A 23,057-nucleotide genomic window follows, 5' to 3' on the forward strand; every position below is an offset into this window, starting at 1 on the left:
TTTAATCCATTTGACTTTAACTTCATTTGGTTTGACGCGTTAGGGCTGGTTCAGAAATACATCGTTGCAACACAAACATAAGGTACACAGAAGAAGCTAAAAAGACGACGTTATCTACGACCATTTATATAATTTGAAACATGTATTTGGGGGAGGGAGTAGTAGCACCCCCCTTTGGGAAACACCGCCCAAACCAATAGCAGGAAAAAAAGAGGAAAAAAGGGGGTACCGGGACGTTGTGATTTAATCGGATGGTGGAGCTAAAACATAGCATTCTTTACTTTTGCATGAAGTGATATTGAAATTGGAACACTTCTCGCTCACGGAAGTGGACGAAGCAGTGTTGATTCATGCCAAACGACCCCTTCTCTGAGGTTCGTGGGTGTTTGCGCCGGGTTTGTATTTGCGCCGGGTTTGTGCGGTACAGACTGTACCCGGCGGGTCGGTACTAACGCCATCTGAGCTTTTCTGCTGTAGTTTTCGCGGGGCTACCCCACCATGGGCGGGGCAACCCCAGGTCGCGTTGTCCATGGACTTTGGACGATACAAAGGATTGAGTAGATGGAAATATAAATGATAAATTATTGACAATAAAGTGTCCATCAAATCCTGGCCTACTAACTAGTTGTGCTGCAGCCATTGGCGGCGAAACGGGGTGAAAGGGGGGGGGGAGAGGGAGGAGGCTGGGTATGCGCCCCTCATCCTACCAAATCTTTTTTGTGGGAGAAAATATATTCTTCGTATCTATTGCCACAAATGGCTTTGTTTTCATTTTTATCGTAATGATGTTCCCTCACATCAGTAGCATTGCATTGCGGTGCTAAAATACGATTACGGCGCTACTAGGACTCCAAAACACCGTTCGGCAATTTTCTTCCATACTCCCCGAGTACATTCAATATCACATGCTTGCAACCTATGGATATGAGACGGTTTTGATGGGAAACGTAAAAACTGACATTGAATCGTGATCCACGCGTTACGATACGATTCTTAATATCCTAGGTACGACTACTGTTTTCGTACGCCTTCGTTAATGCCATCGCGTATCATCGCCACTTGCACCGTTGGATTTTTGCATGGCCTTTAAGGCGAAAATAGATACGGTCCTGTAATGTTGCCTACCTTGTCTGTTAATTGTGCATCTTGCAACAGTTTGTAGCTAAGTGACTTGCATGAAGGCGTTATTCCATAATATTTTTGTTTCTATCGCCGTGCTAGAGTGACCAGTGAAAGGAAAACTGTAGTAAATTTCATTTTATAGTTCTGTTTTAATACAGTATCATTATATGTGTGAAAAATTTGTCTGTTTAACACTTTTGGTGGGATGGTTTTTATTTCAGCTGGGGGTTACAAAGTCATTCATCTTAACGTTTCCAGGGCTAAAGCTCCAGAGTGGAGCGACACGAAGTTTGTATTACCTTTCTATGCTTCCATTTTCCTTTCATTGCTTCGATTTTTGGTGGTGTAGCCGCAGCACGGCACCTCGGTGGCACCGGCACAGCACGGCACCCCGGCTACACCGTCATCCAAGGGTTCAACAGATGGCATAATCCCTCTTCCAACAGTTCTCGCGCCCCAAAAAGATAAAAGTGGTCGGAAACGGAGAGGTACATCCCTCGTGATGACCAGCTTCCATGGAAAAAGACAACGGGAAGAGAAGGCCCAAGCGAAAAGCGCTCGACACCTTGTAAAAATAGAACAAAGCAAAAGAGGAGTGAGAAAGAAAGAGCGGGAAGAAAGGCCACTGGAAAACGTTCTCGGTGCAGATGACATCTGTATGCACTGCTCAGAAGGTGTGACCGGGAAGGATGAGGTGCGGCTTCTTTCTAGCGGATGCAATCGTTAGCCACATGAAACATACAGCACAGGGTTTGTTCACGCTACGATGACATGCAAGATGAAGGAGAAATAAATCAGAAGTCTTCGGCGTGTGAAGGATAGGATAAATTGTTGTTGATTAGCCGTGGAACAGTTGTTTGAGGTGAGCGTGCTCCGGAGGTGTGACAACTTTAGTGTACTTAAACTCTCAGAATATTCACATCAAATATTACAGTACTAACTCTGATATCACCAGAAATTTCAGATTTTGAACCTGGAGAAAAAAGAGCATACCTGGAAAATAGTGCGTTTCGAGGCATTTCACCCATTTCGACTCAGACGGCCATGACGTAGAGTCATCTGTGCAATTTTTACACGATGTAACATGCACAGGCTACTCTTCCTGGAAATTTGGTGATTCTAAACGTGTCAGTTAGGCGACCGTTACCATTGCTACACTCCTACGGACTGCACAGAGAAACAAAGGGCGCTGTAACCCCGCGGTCGGTGCTTCCCCACAGCATGACATCTTTTTCCCAACTGCTCGAAAATGCAACCAATTTTTACCCGCTCTTGACCACTCTTGAAGAAAATATTAAGAAAATGGATACGAGGCTGCAAGCGAATCACCTTCCTGACACCCGCACCTCAAATGCCATCAGGTTGTGAGGCGGAAGGAAGGTGGTCAGTGATACCCCTTCCTCCCTTACGTCTTAAAAAGCTGAACAAAATATCAGGCAGATGTGGGTGATCATTAACGAATGATAATTTTTTTGAAGATAATTCTCCGGTATGTTGATGAGAATAGGCATGCACATTATTTCGTCGTTGAAATTTGTCGTACTCGAGCAAGTCGTATTTAACTGAAAGAGTGCGACTGCGTGCATGGATTACAAATGGGACGAGTTTGTTGCAAAATACGTAACTTTGAGTGAGCTTTGTTTGTCAAAGTCAAATATACATGACAATCATAATAATAAATCACTTTTAATATATTCATATATAGACATATGTATAAAATAGCTAAATACAACATATATATATATATATATATATATATATATATATATATATATATATATATATATATATATGGATGTATGATCAAAACATGTATTACATTCTGGCCTACCACAATATTTTTACTGTTTTAAAGAAGCAGCACTTTACACGTTAACAAAAGTGTCTCTAGAGGAACAGAGAGGGCAGCAGCTCCGAGGAAGCCAACTATAGATGGCAGCAGCTCTGAAGTAACTCCATGCGCTGCCTGTCTGAGGACCACGTGCAGACGTCTCACCCACTGTGTAAACAGTGCGTGCCGGGAGGGCGCTGAGGGAGGAGCGGCGTTGGCTGGTGCGTCGGCGTGTACGCGGGGGTCCGGTGCTGCCCTGAGGGCGATCGGGTCGGGCCAGGTCAGGCCCGATGGCGGCGGTCCTGGCGGCGTGCCGGCTTCTCGGCCTGGCGCTCTGTGTGCGCGCCTACAACGTGGACATGGAGGGCTGGGTGGTGTACCGCGGCCAGGAGCGCACCATGTTCGGGTTCAGCGTGGCTGCCTACACCGACCTGCGAGGAAGCTGGTGAGAGCATTGCCACCAATACTAGCCGCTACATTGCTGGCGCTGAACCGGTCTCCGAAGCAGGGCATGAGCATGTGCCATCTAGCCGTCACTAGTGGGCGGACTTTAGCTGCTTATGCCAATTTTCGCCACAAGAGGTTTAGTTTTCCTTAAATCCAGATACGAGAGAAACATGGACTTAATTCTAGCTTCGGGTCACCGCAGGACTGATCAATACACGGTATGGAAACATGGTATGGGGCATATTCATTTTTGGCTGTTACATGATTACCTGTAGGTCGGTATGAATGCCATCAATCTCAGCTGCAATAAGCTAGCTTCATGTATGCAATGACGTGCGAAAACAAGCTTTGTTCTCAATAACCAGATGCAACACCAAAACCCAGATACTGCCGCCGCAACCCTCACATGACAGCTGTAACGCTTGTGAATGGACGTATGTGTGTGTGTGTGTGTGTGTGTGTGTGTGTGTGTGTGTGTGTGTGTGTGTGTGTGTGTGTGTGTGTGTGTGTGTGTGTGTGTGTGTGTGGGCGCGCGCGCACCGGCTCCGTTTCTGCAGTAGTTTTCTATAATTTTTTAAAGTTAGAGCATTATGTTTATAATTGCATTATTGCGTTATAGAACATGCTTGTGAGCTACGTTGTTAAACGGCTACGTAGCCATGAAAAGGCCATGGTGTCACCAACGACCTGGACGAGTCACACCGCCAATGAGTATCGTGCCCAGTGATTCGACGACTATTAGCACGTATGTAACGTGACACCAGTCTCGCTTGAAGTGACCCGCGCTCTCAGCCGCATCAGCATCGCCTGTGGCGAGGTAGGTGTTCCTGATTAGCACGTGAATGGTGTATGCGACCGCAGCAGCGGCAAGTGTTTTGTTACGTGAAGTAAGTAGTGGCAATGTTACAATTACGCCACGCATCACTTCAGCCACGACAACCTCTTCGGACGACTTGGACGTTCTGACAAAGCGTCGTATAAAGCTAGCATTATCACGCTTGTGAGTGGTGACCTCCCCTCAGCTCTCCACAAAGGCGTCCCAGAGAGCTCAGACTGAACTAAAATGATAGGGGAATGTCTGGTGAACATATGGCCATCACTCGGACAGGAATTCCAGCGCTGTCTTAGATTGCACCTTCCAACGACAAAAAAATCATATGCCTTGCGTAAGTCCTCCATAAGTTGCCGGAAGCTGGTGTTCTTAAAAACCATTGTACATTATTTCTGACCAAAATTGTGACAAGGTTTAAATCGGTCATGACCTGTTGTGACCACCCGCAGACATCTGAACTTGGTTGATACACCACTTACCAGCTTCCTGCAATAACACTCCGATCTGTGTATGCATTATTCTTTGTTATGTGTACTCAATATTATTATGCATGCATAAGTTTAAATATACATATATATATATATATGTATATATATATATATATATATATATATATATATATATATATATATATATATTACTTGACATATACGTATACATATATATATATATATATATATATATATTTCTTGACATATACGTATACATATATATATTTCTTGACATACGTATATATATATATATATATACATATATAATATATGTGTGTGTGTGTGTGTGTGTGTGTGTGTGTGTGTGTGTGTGTGTGTGTGTGTGTGTGTGTGTGTGGGTGGTGTGTGTGTGTGTGTGTGTGTGTGTGTGGTGTGTGTGTGTGTGTGTGTGTGTGTTGTGTGTGATGTGTGTGTGTGTGTGTGTGTGTGTGTGTGTGTGTGTGTGTGTGTGTGTGTGTGTGTGTGTGTGTGTGTGTGTGTGTGTGTGTGTGTGTGTGTGTGTGTGTGTGTGTGTGTGTGTGTGTGTGTGTGTGTGTGTGTGTGTGTGTGTGTGTGTGTGTGTGTGTGTGTGTGTGTGTGTGTGTGTGGTGTGTGTGTGTGTGTGTGTGTGTGTGTGTGTGTGTGTGTGTGTGTGTGTGTGTGTGTGTGTGTGTGTGTGTGTGTGTGTGTGTGTGTGTGTGTGTGTGTGTGTGTGTGTGTGTGTGTGTGTGTGTGTGTGTGTGTGTGTGTGTGTGTGTGTGTGTGTGTGTGTGTGTGTGTGTGTGTGTGTGTGTGTGTGTGTGTGTGTGTGTGTGTGTGTGTGTGTGTGTGTGTGTGTGTGTGTGTGTGTGTGTGTGTGTGTGTGTGTGTGTGTGTGTGTGTGTGTGTGTGTGTGTGTGTGTGTGTGTGTGTGTGTGTGTGTGTGTGTGTGTGTGTGTGTGTGTGTGTGTGTGTGTGTGTGTGTGTGTGTGTGTGTGTGTGTGTGTGTGTGTGTGTGTGTGTGTGTGTGTGTGTGTGTGTGTGTGTGTGTGTGTGTGTGTGTGTGTGTGTGTGTGTGTGTGTGTGTGTGTGTGTGTGGGTGTGTGTGTGTGTGTGTGTGTGGTGTGTGTGTGTGTGTGTGTGTGTGTGTGTGTGTGTGTGTGTGTGTGGTGTGTGTGTGTGTGTGTGTGTGTGTGTGTGTGTGTGTTGAATACATTGCAACGTAAAGAGCTGGGATTGCTTTCTCATCGGTATGGAAGCGATCTCTTCTTGATTTGTATTCTCCTTCAGCGGTCAAGAGCTGAGCAGCCAAAACGCTGCTGTCGCTGCAGCACGCACAACTGGCGAAGCTTTGTCTAATAGACAGAGGATAGATGTGACTCAGTACTAAAAAGGCGATCATGAATTAAAAAAAACGACAGACATCTCAGACGGGTGCTGTTGATTGCAACGTCCATCTTCACGGTAGTCTGAATGATTGAAATAAACTTTTACGCGCCTAAAAAACCTGTGAAACTTCTTGCTCTTCTGTACCTATCCTTCTCTTCAATGCTAGAAAAGCTCCCCTCCCCCACCATCCAAACCCTGGTCGCGCTCGCCATGAGAGCTGAACAGAACCCGCCGGCGGTCGAGTACGCGCATGACCGGCGCACTCAGACTCGCATCTCGTGCCACCCCGTCCGCCGGTATTTATAGGCGGCGTAATTTTAGGTGAGATCATGTGTCAGTAGCGACTGCGAAGGGGACACGCTAATAGCCCGGGCTGGAAGGCAACGTGACATTGGCGTGACGGAAACCAGCTACAGCCGAGCCAAGCGCGGAATACCGGCTGTGAGACCGCCGCCGGCACTCCGGAACAGGTCACGTGAGCCCGCGCCAGAGGTAATTCGCTTCAAGCGTCAAGTGCTATCTGTACAAATCTCAGACGGATATTAAGTGGCTCGCGTGTCGAAAGTGAATTGTTTCATTAGTTCTCCGACCTTATCAGATGGGTGGTTAACCTTTGTAAATTATTTGGTGCGGAAACCGTATGATGCTGACCAGCTGTGTGTGTCGGTTTTCCATATGCTACCGGTCTGCCAAGAGACCAAATATCATTCCGCAGATCGAAAGTTCGTCAGGTTGATGGCGAATGTGCAGCATAGATTGATTTCACTGCGCACATAGCTTAGTGAGGCGGAAATAACGGCGTTCTCCCTGTTTGAGAGCTTGGTCGGACAGCGAAATTGCTAACTAGTTAGAGGCATGCAAAAGCTGCGACTTATTCAACTATTTCATTTTTCATTCATCTTTCATGGGAGCTTGGTCTTGGCGTTGTAATGATTTTGGAAAATGGGTCCAAACACGGGTTCTATGGGAAGCGGATGCGCTGGAGTGGCGCCTCGTTTGTGAATGCTTCAGTTTATTACTTTACGGTCAAGGACGAAGTGAAAAATTGGGATTATTTTAGGATTCACTCGTCCAGATCTGTTGCGTGAAAATTTCCTTTTAGTGAACAGTTTTTGCTCGTCGTGGATCAATGACTAAACGTATTTGGTTTTTCCTTCCATGCGCGCTGGCACTCGGTACTCGGTATAATCGGTAGACTAACGCTCCGTCAATATGACATTGGCACATGCTGTGGCAATCTAGACACCACGATGTGTAAATCAGCATGCGCGGGGCTTGATGGGACAGGTTATTTACTCCTTTGCCAATTCCTTACCCGATTTTCAGGCACAAAAAAAAAAACAGGACGACAGCCTGCTCGTGGCTAGTGATGATGATTTGGGGTTTTAGCGCGCACCGACTGCTGAAGGTCGTGCAGCGCCCATAAATCGTGACTCACCTCTGTTACACTGGTCATGGTGTTGTGCCTCTTCCGGTTCCCGTATACACCAGTTCTCACTAGACATGCTATCGGTGCTGTTCTCCCCATCGCTAACGGTGCCTCTGGACATCGGTGATCGGTCAGATCCGCTCAAACGGCCCAAATCCAGGTATTTTGTCGTTCAACGTGACTCGAAGCGGAGGCAAGCTGATGCAGGTCAAAACATTCTACTGTTTACGACAAGTGGTACTGAATGTCGATTTTAGGGTTTTTGGTAACTTAGTTCATTTTACGACTTCACATGAAGTTAACTCAGAATAACTTTTCTCTTAAGATCCACATGCACTTTTTGGCATTTTCACATTGTGAAAAGTCAATCAATCATTATTTGGTGTTTGTGGAAGACGCAAATGAAAACTTTAGAATTACTTGCAATGAGCCGAATCTTAATGACCCAGATATCATCATTCACACCAGAGCCGCTTTGGTGGGACTAACTTGACGTCATTTAGATCCTTTTAGATGCTATGTTAGCATCTTATGGCAAGTTTGATTATATCTTAGGTCTTCTCTGCTTAGAAGATCTCACTTACTCTGGCCATGACCTCAAATGGTCTTGGGGAAAGGTGACGGTAATTTATCTCCTCCATACATGACCACTTCACATCTTCAAAACCTTACGTGAGCACATCTGATGCGCACCAAGTTGAGAACGATTAACAAATCAACATTTGCCTTATGTTCGCCACAGAGTTATGCAAGCGAGGTCAAAGGGTGCGGCCATAGGTCAGTGTCCAGCCAAGGCAGGTACCGGGAATTCTCAGCTCAGGTGCATGCGAGAATAAAACCAAGCCATTCCAGATTTCATGACAATGTAATGAACGGTTCGGGAGATGCGGTTGAATGAACGGTTCGGGAGATGTTCAAACCCCTCAATGGATTGTACCAACCCCCTTTATGCCGGCGATATCCAAGTGCTGGGTCAGAATCGCAATTTTACGACAGCTTTTCAAGTTTCAAATATTACTCTAATGCTCTAAGTCCTGTTTTTAGACTGCGGGCTATCCCGTTGCGGTCCAGTCCGCCGCAAGCGCAGCGTAATCCAGCGTAATCCAGCGTAATCCAGCGTAACTCGGCTGGGCCGGAGCATCACTGACACGGCCCTACATCTCTGGGGTGCAGAGGACGGTGACCTTAACACGCGGCGACCATGGCTCTGTTTATCTGACGGCCGACCGTCTGTTTATGGAATAGCCGGAAAAGGTGGGGTTCCAGCGTCCTGGCGACGCCGGAACCCGCCCGGGGTGTTCGGCTGAGGCCGCCCTTTGCCGAAGATAGTAACGCAATCGCACTGATATCTGTACGCTCGTGTTGGTACCGGGGTACAAATTGGGAAGCGCGCTAGGCTAGTGCTGAGGTCACAACGCCTCGCTGGGATATCACTGAGGCCACCTGCGACGCAACGACGGCCGATACCGAGGTCAAATAGGGGGTTAAGCTTAGGTAGGGCTATTTCGAGGTCGCTCAACTCGAACATCCAGTTACATTCCCGTTCCCGTCAAAACAAACACCAACGATCGGCAGCGAAATGCCGCTTGGCGACACACGACAGGAGAGCGCATTTGTGATTTCAATCAACACCGCTTCGAGTTACGCTTACAGTGTTTAAGAAGCTCTGCCATTGGACAACAATAACTCGGGCGCTACATTTTTACTTTAAAAGAAAGTGCAGAAGTGCAAACGAAAGGGCGTTACAGCCATTTTTTAAAGGCAGTGCAGAAGTGCAAACGAACAGGGACTCGCGCGTGCGACCACTAACAACACATTGAAAGTTCGCCTCTCCGTAGCATGATCTTAGAAAATTTGTTCGATATGTGCGAATTTCTACGAGCTTTTCTGATGATAACATGCGGGAAAATACATGAATACCAGACCGCTAATAATTAGGCGTACCCAAAATTCATGCATTGCGTTTTGTACTGCCTTGGGCAAAGCAAAGACATTTCCTAAGTAAAACACCAGCAGCAATTACATGAGTACCAGACCGCTAACAATTAATCGTACACAAAATTCAGGCATTACATCTTGTGTTACCTTGGGCAAAGCAAAGACGTCTCCTAAGTAAAACACCAGCAGCTCAAAAGTAGACAAAGCTTCATTTGCCGCGACACATTCTGCCATTTATCATCTGGTTGTGCTTTCGTGTCCCAAAATTGCTCTCCAGCTGGCGTACGCAGACAGGCCTGATGGGTTTGTGGCCAGGCGCCCATCCAGACGTCTGCTGCACGTCCGCACTCGTCCCCGGATGTCTCGCCGTCACTGCATCCACACACTGAGACAGTCGCCTGCCCAGCTGGAGAACTGTGTTGGTGTTTTGCACCACCTGCTCTCAGGGTGAAGCAAGCACATTTATCGGCGTGGTCGATGAGACCGAGCCATTGAAAGAGAGACGCATGGAGTGACGTTGACGTGTTCTCTGCATCAGTTCACATGTTATCAGTGCGATTTAGATACTACTGAAAACCCACGGCTACAAGTACTAGGATCATTATCGATGCAACCAGTTGCTGTGGTTATCAGGTGAACGGCCGGTAGAGAAACAGAGGCTCAGCTGACGGCATCACTCCAGCCCGCGGTCTTTACGTTACGTGCGCTCCCTTCACGCCATTTACCCGCGCTGGCGGCTAATTTTCACCTCAGCTTGTTACTGGGCTGCCGTCCCGTCTGTGATGGCCGGCAGACTCACTGCTGCCTCAGCATCGCATTGCGCTGTCCCTGTCACTGCCACCCCGTGCTCCAGGACAGACCGACGCCGGTTCCCACGAACCTGAGACGAGCGACATTTTTTGCCTGGTCTGGAATGAGACCCGCCTATACAGCCACGCCTTGGCTGATCCTACACTAGCTGTGTGCTTCGACTGGCGTGATTTGCAGGCCGGAGCTCCAACACCGGCTGCCACCTCTGAGGCGGTCTCAGCAACCACCGCCCAATGTCTCGAAACGCTGCGTGGTCCGGGCTCAAAATCCCGGCGACTGAGAACATCGGGGGCACCGTTCAGACAGCTGCGAGAGAGCGGAGGCACTGATTTCGGCTGTCCAAACGATGCGTCTCTAGCGCTGCCGACCCTCCGTGGAAACGAGAGGCTGGCCAGACGGGGAATAATTGGGCAGGCCGGAGACGCGCGGAGCCGAGGGGGGAGCTGAAACGGGAGACGGAAGGGGGCGACCGGAAGCCGCCATCTGTCGAACACTTGACGTTGTCCGTCCTCATCTGAGGCGGTCGGGGGGGGACTCGGTTAGCAGGGGTGAAGGGGACACGGGGATAGATGGCCCACAGCCACCTGAAATGTTTGACATTGGCATTTCTGTGTGAGCGTAGGTGTTGTTTGATTTAAACTAACTATAAGTATCAGCGTTGAGTTTATAAGTATGGGCGTCGGTTCTAACGTTTCGGTGTTCATTACATCAGGGTTCAGTGATGGTCTTTCAGTTGCCCAGTCAAATAGCTATCATAGATGGAGAACGCGATACGGTGGCCGCACCGAATTTCTTCTAAATACGCACATTTTAACACCTCTATGAAAGTAATCACTCTGTTTAGCACTGTCCACTCCTGCTGATTGTTACAAAGAAGAACTAGTAATTTCTCATGATATGAGTCAAACAGCGTTACCCGCTACTGCCAGCTTTACCATTTTAACTTTTTCTGGGCGTCCGGGTTACCAGAAGGTGCCGGCTTCGACTTCACGCGGTGCCCGCCCGTCCTGCCAGAGTGAGAGGCAGGTGACTGCACACAGCCTCCGCAGCTGAGTGCTTCGTAAAGCTCCCATGCCATCCACGTATTGTGTGAATCCTGGCATTTGACATTATCAGCAGGAAGGCAAATGTCACTTCAACTGGTACCCTCTTCGTCCCGCTTGTCGCCTGGGCGTGGCAGTTTGGAATGCGCCCATCCCGAAGCATGCGATGCAGCTCACATTCTCTTCATTGTTCATGTGTTTGTCCAAGGAGGCTGAAGGTACGATAAGCACATGCTGGGGACATTTATCTGCACCTGAGGTGCGAGCATTGCCCGTCAGTTCACGTACCCGCATCCATCTTAAAGCGCAACGAAGCAGGGTGTCTAGCAGTCAGTTATGCGTCTTCGGATATTTATCATGCAGTGCCAGCCGGGTTATTGAGCAAACATTCTTCGGTATGATGTATACATCCTGATGAAAAGGGCGGCAGGACCTCACCTCACGTAACGCGTAACTCGTAAACGCACAGCGCGGACGTGATTAGTATTCAGCGCGCTCATCGTGATGCGTTCCGACTTCACTGCTGCTATAAATAGCACTTTCACTGTCTGCGATGGGATGAAGTTCTCTCTCACCGCCGTTATTCACGCGTAGCTGAGACGGTGATGTTCATCATCTCTACGCTACCGCTGGCGTTGTGCTCTACACGCGCGGCAGCGTATGGGAAGAGCACAAGGGTGTATCCAGCTCTGCATACGTAGCGCCAGGCCCAGCAAGTTACAAATGCTGCAATCGACGACAGCGGCAGGTTGGTGTTTCTGAAAACTTGATGTTTTTGGGGTAGCATACATCGCGTCAGAGAAAGTGTTGGACATTTTACAAGTTTTTTTCCGCGTCTGCCCTTCTTTACGTCGATACTAGTTACCGATAAAACAATCAGCAAAGCTTAAAGTGTTGCCTGAAATGTACTTCTTCCTCCCTTCCACGTTCTTCCTTTCTTGAGTCACCACACTATCGCAAGTAAAATGCGATGAAAGAACACTGGAAATATATGTTAACGAGAGACACATACCTAGAGCTGACATTCCTTGACAGCTAATGCCGCTTTTTGCAAGGCTTTCATCGCACTATGCAATTTCATCGGCTTACTGCTGTTTAGGTACTATTCCAATGATATGTTTCTATGGAGATCATATAAGGGTTTCTAACGCAGATGGTGATGCTTTATTCATGTCTGCGGCCGCGGCTCTTTTTTCCACAGCTGGAAATGCTCGTCTTGCCATCGGTCCATACTTGCGAGAGGATCTTGGCGATATTCTTCCTAGGATGAGATGGAAACGCTACCGGTTTTTAGATGTCTGGAAAATAATGCATCTTGAGTGTGTATGCAAGATGCAATTTTCCTATGTATGACTGGAACGCCGCTGTAGGCTTGTGGCAAACGCTGGAAGAAGTCGCTTTACTTTTTTATTTTACTTTACTTTTTTCTTTTATTTCAAGGTCCAGAAACTTGGATGCATTTTGCAGCATTCTTATAAGGTAGAAGACTCTCGAAACTGAGCTGAAGCTCTTGGGGCCTGAAATGAATCGAAACATTAAACTTGACTGAGCCCAGTGTTAGAAACAAATCTGAACATACCATTTTCATAGAGTTCCGTTAGTAAGGGCCATTACCATACCCCTAACTAAGTTGCGAGGAGTCGAGTGGCTGCACTAATTTCCTGTCATTTTAATGGATTGCGTTGCCCTAGGTAGCTGTCTTTTCCAAACAACACCCGCGTTGTGGGGGAGGAGCTGCAAGCGTATTTTCAAACGGATCGTAAGGTCTGTGCAGCGGTTTAATTAACGGAAGGGCAGGGGCAAGCGCTTAGTCACGACGCGTGTTCTCTGACGGCGGCGTTACACCGCACGCGAAACATGGGCCGTCGGTCCCGGTGACCGCAGTTGACACGACCTGCTTGTTTACACTGGAGGGACGGTTCGGCGGCTGGAACACCGCCAAGCCGCCGCACTCGAGCCGGCCTTCCGCAACCGCAGGGTCCGCCCAGTCTGAACACGGATTGAACGCCGCGGATCAGAGGCACGCGCCGGCGGAAAAAGCAGACCTGGAGGCGTGCCATCGTCTCCCCTTTGTAGTTCGCAGAGGGCTGTGATTCATAGTGCGCCCGCCTTTTTGCGGGCCATCGGCACTGACTCGGCTTTGTTCCTTGCCGGAGAAATTGAGGACGGGGAAGGGGTGAATAATTGTGAGCCCCTGATATGGACCGCTCTTGTCATGCGGTGTTGTCATATCGATGCGTTGGACTGCGCTTTGCCGGTGGGGGACAACATATTACATTAAATGGACAGCGAATCAGAATATCAGAATATCTGTCGCTGTTGTGACCAATGTATCTGCGAGCCTGGTCGGGCTCTGATCGAGAGGCGTCAGGCGCGTTGGCTGCACCGCCGCTGGCGCGGTGGCGGCCCTTGGGCGGCGCAGTGCGGCGGCCGGTCGCCGGACGTCACGCCCCCGCATCCGCATCTTCCGGCGGTCCCACCAGGAAATTCGAAACAGATAATGGTACGGCACCGTTGCTGGAGAGGGGTGTCCGGACATGGTCGGTCGCCGCGTACCAACGATTCTCTCCATTCCCTCTCCTCTCTCCAGCCCCATCTCGTTCTTTTCGTTATTTTGTTTCTACTCCCTTCGTCTTCCCTTTTTTCGTTTGACCCTAACTGTCTCCTTTTCCCCTTCTTGTTTCTTTCCTTCTCTCTCTCCCTCTCTCTCTCTCTCCCTCTCTCTCTCTCCCTCTCTCTCTCTCGCCCTCTCCTTCTCTCTCCCTCTCTCTCGCTCTCTCTCCCTCCCTCTCCCTTTCCCCCTCTCTCCTTCTCTCTCTCCCTCTCTCTCCCTCCCTCCCCTCTCTCGGGCCCGTCTCACCGGTGTAAATAGCCCGGCCCAATCAGATGGCGGTTTGGCGGTCGGGACCCACTCGAGCAGGGAGGTCTTCCCTGATCAGCTATCTGGTAATTGAGACGCGCTACCAGGCTGTCGAATGAATGGCCGCCGGCCGCGGACCAGCCGCCGGCGGGACCACTCGTGTTGTTGTTGTTGTCCAAGACACGTGCTGGTAGCACGTTGTCTGATGTTCCACACGAGTCGGTGGGACCACAGACCGCTGGCGGGACCACGCGCATGTTGCTGTCCGACACGCGTTGGCAGCACGCTGTCTGACGTGTCGGTGGGGGACTACAGACGGCGGAGATATGATCCTAGCGGAGTGTAGTGCGGTGCGTGCGTTGCTGCGATCCGAACGAATCAGAGGCGGTGCGTTCGTCCGGGATCAAGCGGTGTGGTGAACTGCTGACATTTCTGGGCGCTAGATCTGGGCTCTCCTGGAGGGAGGCGCAGAAGCCAGTTGGCTCTTGTTTTAACTCAACTCATGGATCAATCATCAGTGTGATGCCGTGAAGAGAATGATGGCCTTTGATGGGACCCCCAGGCCGGCATGTGTTTATCAGGTTAGATGGACGTTTACACTTCATACAAAACTCAGCTTTGCGACCCTTCCTCTGGCAATGTTGTGTGAAAATACGTACAAAAAGGCCAAATGGGATAAACGGAAGTGAAATGGGTCATCAACCCAGCGCGTCAGAACTGACCAAACCTCGAAACCAGCGATAGGTAGGCAGTAAGGGCAGATGTGACGCACCTCACTACCTCAGGACACGGGCTCGCGCAGTGAAGAAGGAACGCAGCATGACGTAGTCGACGCTGATCTCAACGTCGACAGTGATGTCAGACGGGAAAGTGGGACCACTCTTGCTAGGTGCCGTGTCCTGTTGTTTTTGGGGTAGGGGTTGGGGGTGGCGCGAACTTCTAGCGGGTGAGCCCTGAATGTGCGCCGTTAAAATAGCAATGCTGGAATTAGAGGCACAGCTCTGGTACGATACAATATCAAGCGCTGAATCTCCTCTAGTTTGTGGGGTATTCTGGGAGCATCGGGTCAGGCATGCTAGTATCTGAACCCTGCCACCGGTCCTGGACTTAGGGATCGGCTTCGTCAACACCAGATGCGAAAGAGAAGCAAGAGTGATGTTTGGTCGTGGTCCCTCACTCTCCGTGCATGGGAGAGAGAGAGAGAAAAAAGAGAGAGAGAGAGAGAAAGGGAGGAAGAGAGAGTGAGTGAGTGAGTGAGTGAGTGAGTGAGTGAGTGTGTGTGGGGGGGGGGGGGGGCGGGCAACTTATCGACTGGCAGACGCTCCTCGTATACACTAACAGAGACTTCCGTTCCGTCTGTCCGTATGCATGCCCGTCTTTTCTACTCCCTCTTCCCGGCGTCTCCTTCTCCCCTCTCTCCCTGTACTGGGCCCTGCGGAGCTCCAGGCGTGGCGTTCATTGCCAGGCAGGTGCTGACCGTCGCCCCGCTCTGCGTGCGCAGGGTGCTGGTGGGGGCGCCCCAAGCCGCCACGACCCAGCCGGGCGTGGTCAGGGGAGGAGCCGTCTACAAGTGCAGCGCCGAGCCGCCGTCCAGCGACGCCTCGCGACTCCGAAACTGCCAGCAGATTCCTTTCGACGTGAAAGGTGAGCGGCTGTCCCTGCCGCGAGGACTGAGGCTCGTGTGCCGGTGGCCGCCGCCCCCGCTGGCCGATAACGCGCGCCGGCAATTGCTTGCCCATTAGTCTCACTTCGAAGGTGATCTCAGCCGTCAGCTTGAATGTTACTGAGCCGCCACCGGCGCTGTTTTGTACATCATCCCATCTCATCGGTTCTGAATTCAGCAAGAAGCGGCAGGAATAGAATTCGTCGCAACCCACGGGCGCGCGGCAATCGTATCTACTGCGCTGTTGAACTGATGACACCGTGGTGAGGCCCATCGGTGCACCAGCGTCCCCTGATAGGGCTCCAGCGCCCGGATCCCCGCCGGCTCGGACCCGCGCGATATAAATAAACAGCTCTGCGCCCCGGCCTACCGGGCCGACCAGCGTCCAGCGATGGCCGCCAGCGACAAGGGCAGCTCCTGGGGCCCGGTCCCGCTGCTGGTACGGCACGAGGAGAGCCTTATGGAACCTGACGACGCGTACGTCAACTGACCGCAACTGTTCCCAACCTGACGCGTACGTCAGGTTGGGAACAGTTGCGGTAGATTGGGAAAAGCTTTGTGCCTCTTCATTCTGTGCGATGCGGTGGAGACGGTGTTTTATCGTTTCCGGGCGGCAAGGGGATGAAATGTAGCTGCCCTCCACTCAGACGCACCCCGTCCGCGTCCACCATGTTGTACACGCTCCAGGCGCGTACAGCAGTGGCATCTCTGTTATAGTTCACGGGCGTCAGCAGCGTAACAGGGTACCGTAACATATACACTACTTGAATACCGGATGTGGTCGAGTCGGCGGGATGATCTCCGATGCACCAGACCGGCCTACACGCAAAATCCGGCCTCCATCGGGCACGGGGCGACATTCTTGACGCTAAATCCTCATCTGCATACGGAATCGAAAAACACGCCGCGTCTTGGGTTCGTGCCCAGAATCCGGTGTCCCACGAGGACATAGCGCCGGCCCGGCATCCACGCCCATCGGTTACGCGCGGGGCAGCGGATGGGGAAGCAGGTCACAGCGCTTGGTTCGTGTGTTGGCTGTCGTGTGCACTCAGACACTTAATCACAACTCAGCCTCAGACTCCCATGGAGTCGGGCGGATTATGCACCGGCTCCGCTCCGCCGATTGTTATACGTGGTGGCCGGATATTTACGAGTGCATACGCTCGGCACGCAGCGGCGGCTTCCGGGGTCGGTCTCCGAGCGCGGCCGTCCGATGCCCCGCCGACGGCCGGGCCGGGCCGCCTGCTGCACGGGCGGCACGCGCCGCGCCACCACTCCGCGGCCTCATCGACGCCTCGCTGAGCCGTCAGCCGGTCGGTGTCGACGCGAGCGGAACGCCACAGCCAGTTCTCTCCGGGGAAGCACGCCGCTGCCGGAGCCGCGGCCAGCCGTCGCCGTGGGTCCGCCTCGGACGGGCGCCCGCCGGCCGTTCGGAGCCGGCGCTGGGCCGACGGCTTGATGCCGCCGCTCCCCGCCGTGCCGTGTTTTGGGTCGGCGGTGACCCGGTGACCCGGCGCCGCAGCTCGTGCCCACCTGCGGTACATACGCCGGCTGTCAGGGCTGCGGCGCTCGCGCCGTCGCCGCAACCTGGCGCGACCGCACCGGAAGTGGTCGGGCGACGCGGCAGTCAAGCCAACAGCCAAGTCATGTGGACGCCCATGCTGTTACGTCAGGCAACTGATGTCACGGCGTACCCATGCAAGCTGGGCTAACACTGGCTTAATGTCAGCTGGCGTCAAGATAACGTGTGCGTTGTTGATGCGATATTAGATATTTTCCATTGCTTCTCATTAGGCTAAAATCGCCAAGCGACCTGCGTCAGCAGCCGAGCAAGAGTCAGCATATCACAACGCTGGCTTAGAAAAAAAAAAAAACATTATTTTCTTTCCAGCGGTGCGAGACAGATATTAGTGTCATCTGCTCACAGATACCTGTTGCCGGATCAGTTTGAAAAACAACGAACCAGTGTGTACAACAGGGTTAGGTCTGGACTTTGCGTCACGCACGTACAGAACGGCCAAGGTGAGACCGCGTATCGGTGACTGAATACTCGGGTGGTTGCAGCACGAGTGAGTGCACGCTTTCAGAAGGAGCAGCCCTATCATCGATGCCGATAACTTGTCATCATCGCGGTCGATAACGTCGAACAACATAACGCCGCATTCACGGCCATGTGATGTCTGCAGCTGCAGATATGTGGCAGCGAGGGAGGGGGCGGGGGTGGGGGGCGGGGGGCAGCGGAGCCACCGAGCAGAAGCTCCGTCCACGGGGTCAAGGGCCGGGCCGCTACCATCGGACGCGCCGGCGGTATAGCAGCGGGAGTCGCGATCGCGGTGCCCAGCTCACAGCCCGCCCGTATTATAATACAATGGGCCGGACTGAGTAGGAAAGAAAGGGAACGAGCCGAGCGGCGGAGGCTGCCGACGTGGATCAATCGCCGGCAGCCGGCGGTACATTACTGGCGCCCGGCGCCGCGCCAGGCCGGTCCGTCACATGTCGGGCACGGGGAGCAGAGTCATCGGAACGGGTCAGGTCCGAGCGCACACAAGAGGCCGCTCGAACAAGCTCAAACGAATGCACGAACGGAGGCTGCTCTTACGTGTGGAGCGAGCGCTGCCATATGTGCATGCACTGTAGCACATACAGCATGTTCATGCAGGGATGATCAGATACAGTTTGATATACTGCAAGGAATTCACATGCTGTTTGCAGTGCTACCTTTACTGGATCGTCGGGTCGCGCGTCCATAATTCGTTGCCCTGGTCCTGGGGTGCGTCCTTCCAGTTCATCACTTTGTCTGACTGACAGCACTTTGCCTGGCGAGCACGTCGTTCCCGTTGCATGTGGCGCACTTATCCGTTATTCAGCTCACGGCTGCCAACATCCTCAACAAACCTCCGTCATCGGTGCTCTGTTTGTCCGCCGTCCACCACTTGGGGTTTCACACAATTGCCGTGAACACATGCAAACATACGTCGGATCGCACGAAACAGGGGAGGACCGAACAAACGTCGCGTTTGTTTCACTGGAAGAGCGTGCCCACTGTTTGTCCGGTCAGGATGAGTCAGTCACGCCGGTCCCAGTGACGACAGCGCCAGCCTCGGGGCAGGCGCGACGCTGGTGACCTCGCGGGGACGGTGACCTAGGGTCTCTGGCACTCTAAACAGCCGGCCCCGAGGCGATGACCTGAGGTCGCCGTTTGGCGCCGGAGTCGGCTCCGTACCAACGTTGCCCCAGTCACGTGCGCCGAAAGCAAACATTGTACGCCGAGTCGCACAGGTCACGCGACCGGGCCCGATCGGCAGGGATGAAACCAGGTCCAAGCAGATCAAATCAGATCAGATCAGATCAGATCAGATCAAATCAAATCAAGTCAAATCAAATCAGATCAAATCAAATCAAATCAAATCAAATCACATCACATCACATCACATCACATCACATCACATCAGATCAGATCAGATCAGACCAGACCGACGGCAGTGCGGAACCGCTCCCGGTCGCGTGCCCCGTGCCGCGCGAGAGATCCTCGCGATGTGCTGTCGCCACTAAGCCGCGTCCGAGACAGCTGGTCAGACGGATGGTACGTCTGTCGGGGGCGCGCCGACGGCCAGCGACCCCGGCCAGCGCCGCTGCCGGCGGGCTGGCGTTCCGGCCCGGTCCTGACCTCTGGGACCCGTGGAGACGGACGTCACGTCACGACCGCTGCCAGATGGCCGGGTGAAGCCGCGCTCCACGGGAGGCGAGCGGGGAGGGGCGCTGCCTGGCGTGCCATCGACTGGGACGCGATGACGCGCTTTATGGCGGCTGCGTCGTCCGTGAGAACCGAGACACTCTGAGGAGCCGTCGGCATTCCCCGGGACATAGACCCGCTCCGTGGCATCCAAACCGTTCAGGCACGCCAACCTGCGAGACACGAGCTTCGGGACTGACCACCTCTGTGGGCCACATTGCTCCAACCTCCGCCACCCATGCCTACGCAAGCTCTCCGCGAGTCATCGCGAGGCGTCACACAGGCCGAGATTGCCCAGTACCCCTGCCGCGCACGAGCTCGTGCACGACACACGCGCATCGTCGGAATAAATCACCAGCCACGTGCCACGGACGCCGACCGCTCACACCTGACGTACTCACAATGGCGGCTCCAGTGAGGCGGTTTGTCTCGGCGTAACTCGGCGGCGGCGGCGGCGGCGGCGGCGGCGGCGGCGGCGGCGGTTCGTCGGCCCGGCGCTCAGCCGCTTGAGCCGCCGGCGTCCGGAGGCGAGCTGCTTCGGCTCGCCTCGCCGGCCGCCGCTGATCAGTATGGGGTCGGCTCGCCGGTCGGCCCAGTTTCTGGCATCCGGGGAGCGCCGACAGCGACCGCCGCGCCCAAATCACCGCGCTGGGATCGCCGCGCCGAGATCGGAGCGCCGCGATGGCAGCGTGACCCGGCGCTGACCGGCGTTACGGCCGCGTCACTCAGCCGGCCACGGGCAGTGCGGCGCCGGCGCCGGCACAGGACGCGGAGCTGGCGAGGTGGCGGCTGGGATGAGCGGGCGGCGTCTCCCGCGGAAGGGCTCAGGAGGCTCATCTGGAAGATCTCTTGAAGTGGTTAGCTGAAGGCGCCCATGCGCGGCGGGGCTTCTCACTGGGATGTTTGTTTCTGTCAGCACAGCGGACTGCTAGGTTGAGACACTCGTGAAAGTCAGTCTGTGCTTTTTAATGGCGTATCAATGCGATTAAGATTCAAACCGTAGCTAAGCCCAAATCGAAGGATCGAAGCTTTCTCGGACGCCTCACCACCCACATGTGCCCCGACGGTCGGGCGGTGAACAAACGGTCCTAGTGTGATGCACTCATCACAACTCATAGACCACACCCCGCGTTACTTCAGCAAAGGGCGGTTCAACCTACATCCGCGGCTTTTGTGCTTGCCGGCAACCGCTACGTGGCCTGTTCCGTGCCAGTCAGTCCACGTCTTCATTGGATCAAATCTGCGCTACCTTGTTAACTCGAACAAAAACGGCGCTGCTGTGGCACATGGTGTTTTGCTTCCGCCATATCTCCATGTCAGCCCGTTAATCCCGTCTGTAAGCATGCAATCAGGCCTCCGCCGGCTTTTTGCGCCCGCTGAAATTGTTACCGTGCGGCCGGCACCTCGGCACGCCTCGGCTGACGGCGGCAGTCTGCCGGACCAGAGGTGCGACATGCCGGCGGCCGGCGGCCGTACGTACCACTGGAACCCGGCGGGACGTGGCGGCCGCGCCGCCGGAACACCGCCGCCGGCCGCGACGGAACAACAGCCGTCCGTCAGAGGCGACGAGGCCGGCCCTCCCACCGGGGTCAGCATTAAAATAATCGGCCGGCCATCCTGCCGGCCTGACCGCCCGGCTGTCCCGGTGAAATACAGCGGCGGTTAGCGGCGCGCTCGTCGGCCCGCCCGGCCGGGGAGGGTCGCTGGTGCCACCCCGCCTCCCTCCCGCTGCCCGGCCGGGGAGGGTCGCTGGTGCCACCCCGCCTCCCTCCCGCTGCCCGGCCGGGGAGGGTCGCTGGTGCCACCCCGCCTCCCTCCCGCTGCCCGGCCGGGGAGGGTCGCTGGTGCCACCCCGCCTCCCTCCCGCTGCCCGGCCGGGAGGGTCGCTGGTGCCACCCCGCCTCCCTCCCGCTGCCCGGCCGGGGAGGGTCGCTGGTGCCACCCCGCCTCCCTCCCGCTGCCCGGCCGGGGAGGGTCGCTGGTGCCACCCCGCCTCCCTCCCGCCGCCCGGCCGGGGAGGGTCGCTGGTGCCTCCCCGCCTCCCTCCCGCTGCCCGGCCGGGGAGGGTCGCTGGTGCCACCCCGCCTCCCTCCCGCTGCCCGGCCGGGGAGGGTCGCTGGTGCCTCCCCGCCTCCCTCCCGCTGCCCGGCCGGGGAGGGTCGCTGGTGCCACCCCGCCTCCCTCCCGCTGGCCGGCCGGGGAGGGTCGCTGGTGCCTCCCCGCCTCCCTCCCGCTGCCCGGCCGGGGAGGGTCGCTGGTGCCACCCCGCCTCCCTCCCGCTGCCCGGCCGGGGAGGGTCGCTGGTGCCTCCCCGCCTCCCTCCCGCTGCCCGGCCGGGGAGGGTCGCTGGTGCCACCCCGCCTCCCTCCCGCTGGCCGGCCGGGGAGGGTCGCTGGTGCCACCCCGCCTCCCTCCCGCTGCCCGGCCGGGGAGGGTCGCTGGTGCCTCCCCGCCTCCCTCCCGCTGCCCGGCCGGGGAGGGTCGCTGGTGCCACCCCGCCTCCCTCCCGCTGCCCGGCCGGGGAGGGTCGCTGGTGTCTCCCCGCCTCCCTCCCGCTGGCGGCTGGTCTCGACGGCGCGGATAGTGGCCTTAACACCGCCTCCCGCCGCTGTCTCCCCCTGTGTCTTCCCCTCTCCGTCCTCTCTCCCTCCCCCCCCCCCCCCTCTCTCTCTCTCTTCCTTCTCTCTTTTCTCTCCCGCTCTTACTCTCATTTTTAATCTTTTAAGTTTCTCTCCCCTCAAATCTCCTTTATATATTTTCTTATATCCCATGATGCTATCCTACCCGCCTTTTACTGCCATTTTTCCTTGTGCCTTCCGCCTTCACCTCCCCGCGCCCAGGCCCACTCTCCGTTTGTATGTTTCTTCCGTTGTGTATTTACACAATTGCTCTTGTATAAACTAACTGGACCATTGAAGTCAACGAAATCGTTGTCCTCCCGTCTGGAGCTGTTCCAGTGTCCCCACAAACAATACAGCTGAAGCGGATGTAGCTGAACACAACGCGGTAAATTGAAGTGCGGTGCAACTGGATAGTGTTGCGGTGCAGCCGTTTCAATTTTGGAGTCGCTGCAGTGGGTTTTGTGCGCTGCATAAAATTAGCAGACGATATTTGCTCTACACTAGTTGGCTTTGATTCGCGGTATTCTGAGAGCCTAAACTCTTCGTATTCAACAGGTTCATCCAACAAAAAAGTAAGAACGATCACAATATTGAACTTCCCAAAACCACGTGCAGATGTCAACCGGACGTGATTGCGTGGGCGTTTCACCTGTCATCACTTAAAACTCTAAGGGTAATATAATTTAGTGATGGCTCCGACGCAAAGAAGGTACACAGGAAAGAAATGCCGCTTTACTGCAAAGAAACAAATTTGTAACTTTGGGGTTTGACGATATTGTCCATGAAATCGAGAACCAGTGGGCTCGTGACGGCCAAGTGGTGAGCGTTTTTGGCTCCCACGTGGGGCCTGGATTTGAACTCAGGTCACGCTGTGGCCCGGGCGCTCATCT

The 23,057-nt window shown here is 53.7% G+C and overlaps 1 protein-coding gene across 1 annotated transcript in view; it reads left to right on the plus strand.

Annotated features, from left to right (window-relative positions):
* Positions 1-3,147: 3,147 nt before the first annotated feature.
* The window catches only part of LOC119109117 (integrin alpha-PS2), a gene marked incomplete in the record, with an annotated part of 102,331 nt that continues 82,421 nt past the window's right edge, over positions 3,148-23,057 (plus strand). Inside the window, 2 exon segments of the mRNA XM_037232677.1 lie at positions 3,148-3,398; positions 15,652-15,794. Coding sequence (XP_037088572.1) covers positions 3,244-3,398; positions 15,652-15,794 — 298 coding nt within the window.

The sequence above is a fragment of the Pollicipes pollicipes genome, unplaced genomic scaffold (assembly GCF_011947565.3).
Source record: "Pollicipes pollicipes isolate AB1234 unplaced genomic scaffold, Ppol_2.1 Scaffold_7231;HRSCAF=8579_pilon_pilon_pilon, whole genome shotgun sequence".
In the NCBI taxonomy this organism is placed as follows: domain Eukaryota; kingdom Metazoa; phylum Arthropoda; class Thecostraca; order Pollicipedomorpha; family Pollicipedidae; genus Pollicipes; species Pollicipes pollicipes.